Here is a 12026-nt window from a genome sequence, read left to right as displayed (position 1 = left end):
TACGCTCTTAACTGTCACAAATGCCTCATGTGCATAAATTGGCAGCATTAACTGTATATATATATATATATACAGTTAATGCTGCCAATTTATGCACATGAGGCATTTGTGACAGTTAAGATATATATAGATAATATATATAATATTACTCTAACAAAATCTCTTAGCTGGAAAAAAAACCCTGGAACAGTAAAAATTATAACATACAGAATTAGTGCAGAATCCACTAGAACATTTCTAAGAGATCCAACTTCTGTTTAGAGACCTCCAAACATTTTATAACAAGATATACCTTGTTATATCTTTAGGTTAACTTCATCTATATCTTCTATAGCAGGGATTTTCAAACTTGGCAACTTTCCAACTTGTGGACCTCAACGCCCAGAATTCCCCAGACAGGAATTCTGGGAGTTGAAGTCCACAAGTCTTAAAGTTGCCAAGGTTGGAGACCTCTACTCTATAGAGCCATGATGGCGAACCTTTGACATTCCCACGTGCCATCCTGTGTGCCGGAAGTGGCATGCAAAACCATCCCACGAGGTATGTGTGGCCCTGCTGGCTTTCGCGTGTGCGGGAGCGCCGATACCCGGAAGAGCGGCAGTCCATCGTGCATGCACGAGCCAGCACTTAAACACCCGGATACCGGCATGGAAGCACACCCGATGAACAGCTGGTCATCTCCAATGTGCGCAATGTCAACCCGGAAGGTCAGGTGCCAGCCTGCGCATATGTGCTAGAATGCCGTTCTTCTGGGTTCCGTTGCTCCCGCATGTGGAACGGCCAGCTGATAAGCGCATGTGTGATCACAGGAACGTGGAAGAGGAACCAGCAAAGCCGCAAATTCTTCACAGGATGGTTTTGCATACTGTTTCCGGCACGCGTGCCATAGGTTCGCCGACACTGCTATAGAGAGAACCTTCAGATATATTATTCCAAGCCATAAGAAGTATGAGTTCAGTTAAAAGACTTAACAAAATTTGCTATGGTTTGATTGCCTATTTTTGTCAAAGGAAAGAAAAGGGAACATTCTACAACCTCTAACCTATTCCATGAAACATACAAAACCTCAAAAATTTGTTTAATCAAGAAAGCAATATATTGTAGAAATACAGACCTGATCCCGTTGCCAGATTCGTTTGTAAACATATTCTGGGAAAGGGTCACAAGGAACGAATCTCCCCTCTCCTGCTTTGATATGAAAGGTTCCATTTTGAAAAGCCACTTTGCCCCGTAAAATTGTCACAAGGGGAACTCCATGGCAGAGCATTCCTTCAAATATATTAAAATCAGTGCCCTGGTGATGTGTCTTTGCTGAAATGGTCCTGCATTTGAAAGAAGAATAAAGTGATACCAGCTCTTATTTTGGGTTTTCTATTTTAATCCAGAGTTTAAACCTCCTAAGAACTTTTCAAAGCTCAAAACAAACAATAACAATAACAACAACCACAACCACAACAATGGGTGAGCAATATCAAAAACACTCCTTTGGAAATTCCACTGAAGCAGACAGAATTTTAAGTAAGTTAGTTTTCAGACCCAATCAATATTGATATTTATATGATTTTTATGTTTTGAATTGTATAGCTCCCAGAGTCAATCTGTGAGTGAGATAGATAGTCTCTACATTTGCTTTATTAATAAAAATAAATTAGAAATATTTTCCTATGATGGGGAAATCTCTTCCCATTAATTCTCGCATTAATTCCCATAATGTTCTTTCTTTCTGCACTAACTCAGAAAGCACAAACTGCCCAAGAAGCTGCTGATCCAGTTCTACAGAGGAATTATTGAGTTTATCATCGGCACCTCTATAACTGTCTGGTTTGGTTCTGCAACCCAACAAGACAGACACAGACTTCAGAGGAGGATTAAAACTGCAAAAACAAAAAAAACAAACAAAAACAATTGCTACCAACCATTGAGGACCTGTATACTGCACGAATCAAAAAGAGTGCTGTGAAAATATTTGCAGACCCCTCACATCCTGGACATAAACTGTTTCAACTCCTACTCTCAAAACGACGCTATAGAGCACTGCACACAGAACAACTAGACACAAGAACAATTTTTGCCCAAACGCCATTACTCTGCTAAACAAATAATTCCCTCAACACTGTCAAACTAGTTATTAAATCTGCATTACTATTAATCTTCTCATCGTTCCTAGCACCCATCTCCTTCCACTTATGACTGTATGACTGTAACCTTGTTGCTGGTATCCTTAAGATTTATATTGACTGTTTCCTAATATGATTTGATTACCTATTTGTACCCTATGACTATCATTAAGTGTTTTACCTTATGATTCTTGTCGAATGTATCTTTTCTTTTAAATACACTGAGAGCATAGGCACCAAGACAAATTCCTTGTGTGTTCAATCATACTTGGCCAATAAAGGATTCTATTCTATTCTATTTTGGAACTGTACAGCATGTCCTATGAAAACTGCAGGGGCTTCTGTAGAAGAAGCTTTCATGTCGTCCGTTTTGAGTATCACAGTTTGAAAAGAAACTGAAATAGTAATATAGTTCATTGAATCACTGAAAATATTCAAATGGAAAAGCTTCAACATGCTCAGAAAAGAGTCTGAAAAAGGGTTAAGGAACTGTTTGTTTGGAGCTCCTTAAATCAATGTTGGTGGAATTAAGTAAGAGTTAAGAAAGCTGATAGGGAGAATAACTCAAAGATTCAGGGAAAGCACACTGATTGAACAACTACCAATAAATTACTCAGCATAGAATAATACAGAGAATGAATGAGAAGGTACTCAAAGGATACAGGAGTGCAAATGGATTTGTTTCCTATAGCTCCTATTGCAAACACCACTTGAAAATTTTCAGCTTTGCATTTTCCCTTCAAATATTTTTTACTTCAAGTTTATCTCATAGGATTCCATAAGACATTTTGAAAATGTCTGTGCATGCTTATGGATTGGTTTCAACCTAAATTATGTTGTGACTAAGGCGTGGAAAACATTCATCGTGTGGCCCTTCTTGTTTGATCATTCTGAACATATTTTGATGGATTACTTCCTTTACATTTAATGTTTGCTGATTTTAGCTATATGTTATTATGAACACAAATTGCATTTTATGGTCCTTTTTCTAAGATATCAAGGCAACTTACAAAGATGTTTCAATTATTTCTTTCCACCATAAACACAGATAAGCAAAAAATACCATGTTTCCCCTAAAATAAGGCATCCCCTGATAATAAGCCCAATCAGGCTTTTGAGTGCATGCGCTAAAATAACCCCCCCCCAATAAGTCCTCCCTAAAAATATTTAAACGCATGTGCAGCTGGTCCCCACCACTTCCTCTGGTTAGGGTTAGGGAGAAAGAGCTGGAAATCAGGTAAGACGGCAAGAGGAGCCCCATCTTGCTCCATGCGCCCCAAAGTATTAAGACATCCCCGAAAATAAGGCCAAGCACTTATTTCAGGGTTCAAAAAAATATAAGACAAGGTCTTATTTTCGGGGAAACATGGTATTTTTTGCTTATCTGTTTTCGTGATGGAAATAAATAATTGAAATGTCTTTGTAAGTTGCCTTGATACCTTAAAAAAAGTACCATAAAATGCAATTTGTGTTCATAATAACACACAGCTAAAATCAACAAACATTCAATGTTCAATCCATGATCTCACAATACACAGTTCTAAAATATTGAAGTGCTACTGTAAATAAATCAGTGAAAAAGGAACTCATCTAGGACAATACCAGGTGCTCTAACTTACCCATATCCTTCAAGTTAGCTAAAGAACGTTTTGTTTTTTGTTTTTTTTAGCTAAAGAACGGTTTTGACATAAAATCATAGCATTGGAAAGACTAATTAAGGTCACTGGTCCAGCTCTGCTCATTGCAGGATAAAAACATCCTGAACAGATGGATGCCTAATTTCCACTTCATAGTTAGCATCTTTGCAACAAACCGGACAGGTATATTGGTATATAAGGGGTTGTCCATAGGTGTCATTGTCTACAGGTGTATCTTTTTTTTCTCATGACACCTATTCTAATTTATCCTCCAATGATGTTGTCCCTCACAAATCTGCACCCTCAGTGCTTCAAATACAAATTTTTCATACAAATACAGCTTCCTAACCCTGCTGAGTACAATATAATTCAAAGTGGTATTCTCAGTTTCATGAAGGAACAATGCCTTACATAAGAAGGGAAAATCCGGGTTAGGAGTTTTAGAGGAACTGAGACACAACCAGCACATATGACTCAGGGCATGATAAGCTTGTTAAATCAAGTAGAAAGAGCAAACTTCCCAAGATAAGGGTAGGTGACATATGGTATCCCCAAAATGAGGGTGAGGAATAAGCATTGTCTCCAAGATCTTTGCTTCTCACAAAGGATATTGGTAACCAGGAAAAGCCTGGTTTCTTTCTTTTCTTTAACTATATCAAACATGCAGGAATAATAAAAAAAATGTGTTGAACTGCCCATATTTGCAGACAAAAATAAAAATAAAAATTGACAAAGCCCAAAGCCAGAAATCATGGATTATGCAAATACCTGGCTTTCTAACATCTACTACTTATTCTTCCATAGTTGCCAGTTACGCTTTATCTCATCCTAGAAATACAGCATATGTCAGCCATTTAGGAAGGCCTCAAAAGCTTGGTTGTTCCCTCAGGCATTATTGCTAGGACACTAGAGAAACATGTCTCTTGTACGTCAACTGTGTCTTTTGCGGTTGCTTCTATTTTTTGTTATATTGTAAATTTGCTTTTGTTGTTTGCCATCAAGAGTTGCACTTTTATTAGTTGGGGTGCACATATAAATCTATAAAATTAATTTAATAAATAAATGTACCTTCAAATCAGAGACTGCATTTTGGCAAACTACCATTACCCAGAACTACACTGTAGTTCTGTAGGGACTCCTACACTGTTGAACGAACTTCCCTCTGGACTTCGTCAACTATCCGACCTTCGGACCTTTCGCCGCGAACTTAAAACCTATTTATTCCGTCTAGCTAGACTGGCTTGATTTTAAAATTTTTAATTTGCTTTTATGGGTTTTAGATTTTTATAAATTTTTATAGGGTGTTACTGTATTTTAAAATTTTTGGCCAATCGAATAAGTTTTTTAAGGGGTTGTTCTTAATATTATATGTACTGTTTTCTTTGTATTTTATTCTGGCTGTGCACTGCCCTGAGTCCTTCGGGAGAAGGGCGGTATACAAATTAAAATATTATTATTATTATTATTATTATTATTATTATTATTATTATTATTATTATTATTATTATTATTATTATTATTATTATTATTATTATTATTAACTATACAAGTAGTCCTCAATGTAGAACTGATCGCTTAATATCCATTCAAAGTTACAACAGACCTCCCCTCCCCTCCAAAAAAAAAACAGTATTTACAACCTGGTTCCAAAATTCTGACAGCCAGGCTACACCTGCAGTCATGTGACTGCATTTTGGGTGCTCGGCAACCAACCCTCATTTATGGCTGTTTGCAGAGTCCAATGGTCACAAGACTGCAATTTACAACATTTTTGCTGGAAACCAGCATCTACAGATTCTGGCAAAAATGCTCTGTAGCAAACATTTCACTTAATGACCACAGCTTGGCATAATGAGTGCTGCATTTGCTTTACAACAGCCATGTTTGCTTAACAACCACAACAAAACGAATGGTTATAAGATCGGGTCAGTCACAGGATGACCTGCTTAACCAATGTCACAACTTATGACTGTAATTAGCAAGCTCAATTAGAGCCACAAAGAGGACAATCTGTAGATTCTATTGCCCGAGATTTCAGTGCTGTAATGAGATGCAGGGAATATTAAAAATTATATCAATACAATACATTCTTTCTGAATTAACATCCCTATCTATAAACTAACTCTGAAAGTTTTATACCACTCTGTGTCCTCTTTCCTTCGGTGATACCTTCCCCCTTTCAAATGGTAATGCAGAAGTAGAAACTCTTTTTATAGGAGATGATCCTAATTTCACAAACAATCAGCATTCAGGGTCAGAGTCATCTCTTGGAACACCACTTATAGACTCCTTCAGGCCTAAAGAGGTAAAAGAACATGAACAGTCTTCTCTTATATCCATCAAAGCTGACAGCGGTTCCAAGCCAGCTCAATAAAATGAAGCAAAACAAAACAAATAAAAAATGCAGTAGTTCTAAAATGCAATTTCCCTGAGCAAAACTAATTTACTCTCAGCACCACAGACTTGCCCAGATCAAACAGGGTGCTTCGAAGGCAGGCTGAAGGTCACAGTAATATTAACTTTACAAACTGTTACTAGAATCCTGAGGTTTCCAATCAGGAACCAGAGACAAAATGCAGGAACAAAAACTTGACACAAAACAGAAAATTCAGGGCTTGTTAGGGCAGCAGGTGAAGTCAGACACACCTCCACAATTCACTGAAATGATAACTTTTCTATGCCAATACAGACGTGTTATTTGGGCTGAAGATCAGGGATTCTAATAGCCCAGTTCAGAAAAGTAGAAGTTGCATTAGTTTTGCATACTTAACCATCTTACCAAATTACCACTTGTTTAATGCTGCACCTTCTATCTTGTAGATTTTAATCATATCCTCCAGAAAGGCCCTTGAGGTTCTGTCTTAAACTCATTCACACTCTGTAAGATATTTAGCAGCAGACTAAATAGCCACAACCTTTGGGCATGGCATACCTTCTCTACCCAGCAAACCCACATTCCCAGAACACAAATTTATGCAACATTTTCCTTTTGAATGTCTGTAACTGAGCCTAGAATTACAGTCATACATTATACCCAAAGCATTTAGACTTACAAAGCATTTAGCCCCATAGCACTTTACAGCACTCTCTGGGCAGTTTATAATGTAAGTATTATTTGCATATTGTCCCCAATCTGGCTTCTCATTTTACCAACCTCAGATAGATGAAAGGCTAAGTTAACCTTGAGCCCCATCAGACAGAACTCTAGGCTGTGGGTAGAGTTTGCCTGCAATACTGCATTCTAACCACTGTGCCACCAGACCATAATACCACCATGTATCACTATGTGATTGCACCTGATTTTACATCCCATCTTGTTGGGATCATTAAACTAATGCCACAGCATTAAGTAAATGTGATATTCACTAAGCAAACCCATTTTAGCCAATGGGTGCTTTTTATGGGAAACTGGAAGTAAATACCAGTTTGGGGCAAAAAACATAATAAATGACCACAGGATGCTGCAAATGGCCATAAATGTGGGCTGGTTACGAAGTGCTCAAAATGTGATCATGTGGCTGCAATGTGGGAGGGCAGCTGTTGTAACTTTGAAACCAGGTTGTAAGTAGCTCTGGGGAGGTCTGTCATAACTTCGAACAGTTGCTAAATGGCCAGTCATAAGTCAAGGACTACCTGTAATAAATCAGGGACATCTTCAGGATGAATAAAAAAGGCAAGATGGTAGACACGTAAAAATATAGGATGTAACTGAAGACAAATGCCAAAAAATTATTTTAATTTATCCAGGTTATAAATTTATAACAGTAAATTAAAAATTAATAAAATACATCCAGTTTTGTTTCATCTATAACACTGAAGTGTATCTATCTGCTGTGAATGAGACCATCTGGTATTCAGCATACATTTGGTATGACTTTTATGATGGACATCCTTTCATAACAGCCTTTTGTTATTTTTCATCCACTTTTATACTTATCATTAAAATAGATTTCCAGCAAGCACTAAGGTCAAACCAAAATAATACTTTAACATCCTCATGCTTTTTATTAGTATAAATTATTTTTTAAAAGTTAAAGGGCAAGTTCATCATATTAAACATATCATTTTTGTTTTATGCTGTCACAGAAGTAAAACAATTATACTTAAAAAGAAGCTAGCCTGGAAAGTAGGCTATTCAGAACTAAAAGTTAATAAAAGAAATTCATAAAATATTGTATGATGATAGGGTCCACTAAGCAATTTATATTAAATTGTAACAACAGGAAAATGCTTTGCCATTGTCTTGCGAGGTAATGTTTTGGTTTATCTTGCAATCCCAGAACTCTCTAATGCTGTGATTTAAAACTAAGTAACAATAATAACCAAGCCCAAGCACAATTAATTTTTGACTGCAGATAAAATCGGCCTGATCTGTCACCTGCTATCTGGTACATGATCTCAAAATCCAGTTCTTAAAAAAATATATTAAAAAAAGTAAAGAAAATAGGGAAAAACAAGTCTTGCAAGATCCAAGCAGGGACAGTCACTAGGACCAGAACTTTAGCCTTCTGAGCTGATCTTGATGACTGACCCAGACTGGATCCTGCAACATTAGTACACTGAGAGCATATGCACCAAGACAAATTCCTTGTGTGTCCAATCACTTGGCCAATAAAGAATTATATTCTATCTATTCTATTCTTCTCCCAGATGAAGCTCTACAGATGCCCTAGACCTCATTCCTAGTGTTTATGCTTGCTGTAAATATGGGAGTTAGACTGCCTGATCTTGAAAGTGCCAAGTCGAAGGAGGCTGGGTCACTATGACTATGAAATTCATCCAGGCTGCTTGCTGTTGTCACAACAGTGAATAATGCTAGAATTTAAGGAGGAAAGTATAATTATCTGCTATATCCTCAGGGAAGAGAGCACTGGCATTTTAAATTTATGGACTCAGAAAAGATATAAAACGAGTCTGAAAAATAAATAAACCTTGAGTGCATTGTTGAAAAGTTGGGAGGATTAAACTCCTTTGACTTACAAGTTGATTCTGGAAAACAAAACAGGGTTTATAGATTTATTTACACTATGCCCAGATAGATAAGGCATTACGTTAGCCCTCTTCAGTCTGGTTTCCTCCTGTTGTATTGAGTCAATGATTCCCAGACTGTCTTAGTATGGCCTGTGTGTCATAAGTCCCAATGCAGAACTGAGGCTATGCCTCAGCCTTTCTCAATCTACTATATTCAGAAAGGCTTCCAAAACTCCCTAGCCGAGATGACTGGGGAATTCCAGAATTTTCAACTGCAATACAGATAGGTTGCATCAGGTTGAGAAAGAGTTACATTCTTTTATGGTTTCAAGAAACATTTCTCCCTAGGTTTGGTATTTGGGATCTGTTGCCTGGAATTGGCAGAGATTGAACACAGGATCTTGTATACAAATCAAGTGTACATCATTTTCTTTGAATGTCTGGATTATTACTCAAAGTTGCAAAACAGGTCTATCAATAGCTTGTAGTTTCACTTGGTACGTGTTTTGTCATCCCTCACCTGATGTCCTCCAGATATATTGGATTTCAACTATCATAATCCCCAACAATATAGCTGGAATGTAACAGGTTACGGCCATTATTTAACTTAGTGTAATTTATTCAATTTCTGTACCTGCCCATCTCAATCAGGATCTCTGAGATGCTTAGAGTTAAAAATATATAATACAATAAAAACAATAAAAACATATTAAAACAATAAAAAACTAAATGAAATATTTACCCCAAAGAAAGAAATATTTATATTGTTTATTAATCAATTATATATCAGTTCAACTCAGCTCCATACAGTTGCCCGACTACCCCAGATTAAGAGATTACAGGGTCGTAAAAAGAGAGATTTATATAAGGAAATTGCTATTTTTCTATCTGATTAGCAGTTCAGACAGATTTCTTTTTTTAAAAAATGTTCTTACTAGACATAGTCCTCTGCATAGATGTGCTGAGCCCAGGACCAACTATCTTGCAAATAGTTCAAGTCAAATGTCTTCTGTTCACCAGAATTTATTTCCTAAAAATTATTCTTCCTTTACCCAGAGATATGATGGACAAAAGGATAGGTCAGAACTTACCTTGTAGCTTTGGGGTCCCAAATGACAATGTCAGCATCAGAGCCCACAGCTATTCTTCCCTTCTTTGGGTATATGTTAAAGATTTTAGCTGCATTTGTGCTAGTAACGGCTACAAATCTGTTTTCATCCATTTTGCCACTGTGCTGTAAAACAGTGTGGGTGGATTCTTAATAAAAACATATGAAGAAGGCAAAATATTCATAAGCTTAGTGCAGGCGAACCCCGTTTTGTTGTTGGATAAAAGATGGGTGGCAAATAAATGTTATACAAGTAGTTCTTGAGTTACAACCACAACTGAGCCCAAAATTTCTGTTGCTAAGTGAGAATTTGCTAAATGAGTTTTGCCCCATTTTATGACCTTTCTTGCCACAATTAAGTGAATCAGGCTTCCCCATTGACTTTGCTTGTCAGAAGGTTACAAAAGGGGACCACATGATCCTGGAACACTGCAACCGTCATAAATATGAGTCAGTTGCCAAGCATCTGAATTTTGACCATGTAACCATACGGATGCTACAACAGTAGTAAGTGTGAAAAAAGGTCGTAAATCCCTTTTTCCAGTGCCATTGTAACTTCAAGTGGTCACTAAATGAATTGTTGTAAATTAAGGACTGCCTGTATGTAAATAATAAATAATAAACATTCCGATCTGGAGAAAATAATTCCCGTATAACAAAGGTACTGTACCAGCAGAGGTGGTATTTAGCTGGTTCGGACCGGTTCACCTGAACCGGTAGCGGAAATCGTGAGTGGGCCCACCCACCTGCCCCGGTTCCTATGCCATCCTATTTAGGCACATTTTTGAGGTCGGGTGCATGCGCGGAAGGCATGTGCCCCATCAACATGCACGCTTGCGCTCACATTTGCAAACTGGTAGGGAAAGTAAGTGAATACCACCCCTATGTACCAGCACTTTCACGGGGGTAGGAGTGGGGGTGTAAAAAAAAAGTAAAGATGGCAGACATGTCCAAGCAATCAGGACCCCACTCATTTTTATGTACATTTGTCTATTTGTGGCTGCCATTTTGAAATTCTTGATATCATCCTTGCGTGGATCATCTGGTCCTGGACAGAATATTTCAAGACATAACATTTCAACTCCCAACAGCTAATCAAAAACATAGCACCAAGGTAATAATTTTCTTAAAGAGAAACTCGTAGTTTGAAAACAGCTCCAAATTTATAACTTGGATAAATTAAAATAATTGATTCGTATTTGGCTTCAGGGAAATTAAACAGGCTAATATAGTACACGAAACTACGATACATTCTTAAAATTCATACAGCTTATCACTATAATAATTCTGAAGTGGGAGCCCAATAAATAAATAAAATTGAAAGAAGTCTTGGTGTTCCCTTCATTATATCCAATTAATATAGTTGATGCATATTTTTAATTATATATATATATATATTCTTCAAGATATGCTGTTTTATCTATGACATTTGTTTGTGTATACTGTTGTGACAAAAAGAAATAAATAAAAAAAATATATAGAGAAAGGAAGTGCAGCAAACAGCAAAACTGAATATGCATATTATGGATAAAATTCCTGCCTAAACAGAAAGCTTGCCTAAATGAATTGCTAAGGTTCTAAAGTTGATGGATATTAATATAAATTGCTTCAATAATTTTGCATGTGCTGTCAAGAAAGCTCTCAGAGGTCACCATTTGTTAAAAGGTGGAACAGGTGCAAATCAAATACTAGATTGTTTGCAAATTTAGCAATCCTATGCATATTTAAGGGACGCAGTGGCTCAGGGGCTAGGATGTTGAGCTTGTCGATCGAAAGGTCGGCAGTTCGGTGATTCGAATCCCTGGTGCTGCCGTGTAATGGGGTGAGCTCCCGTTACTTGTCCCAGCTTCTGCCTACCTAGCAGTTTCGAAAGCACGTAAAAATGCAAGTAGAAAAAATAGGGACCACCTTTGGTGGGAAGGTAACAGCGTTCCGTGCGCCTTTGGCGTTGAGTCATGCCGGCCACATGACCACGGAGACGTCTTCAGACAGCGCTGACTCTTCGGCTTTGAAACAGAGATGAGCACTGTCCCCTAGCATCAGCAATGACTAGCACGTATGTGCGAGGGGAACCTTTACCTTTACCTTATGCATATTTAAAGTAAACAACTCATATAGGAACTCATTTCCAAGCTGGTAAAAACATTTTTACTCTTCTGCTAAGGAACTGATTTGGTTCCATAGAACTATTAA

The 12026-nt window shown here is 37.4% G+C and overlaps 1 protein-coding gene across 1 annotated transcript in view; it reads right to left on the bottom strand.

The window, feature by feature from the left end:
- Positions 1-12026, bottom strand: part of DPYS (dihydropyrimidinase) — a 53173-nt gene that overhangs the window by 3638 nt on the left and 37509 nt on the right. The window contains exons 7-8 of the mRNA XM_058178214.1: positions 9817-9959; positions 1115-1322 (exon numbers count right to left, since the gene is read on the bottom strand). Of these exons, the coding sequence (XP_058034197.1) occupies positions 1115-1322; positions 9817-9959 (351 nt within the window). The remainder of the gene's footprint in view (positions 1-1114; positions 1323-9816; positions 9960-12026) is intronic.

The sequence above is a fragment of the Ahaetulla prasina genome, chromosome 3 (assembly GCF_028640845.1).
Source record: "Ahaetulla prasina isolate Xishuangbanna chromosome 3, ASM2864084v1, whole genome shotgun sequence".
NCBI lineage: Eukaryota > Metazoa > Chordata > Lepidosauria > Squamata > Colubridae > Ahaetulla > Ahaetulla prasina.
This window is presented reverse-complemented; position numbering and strand designations above follow the sequence as displayed.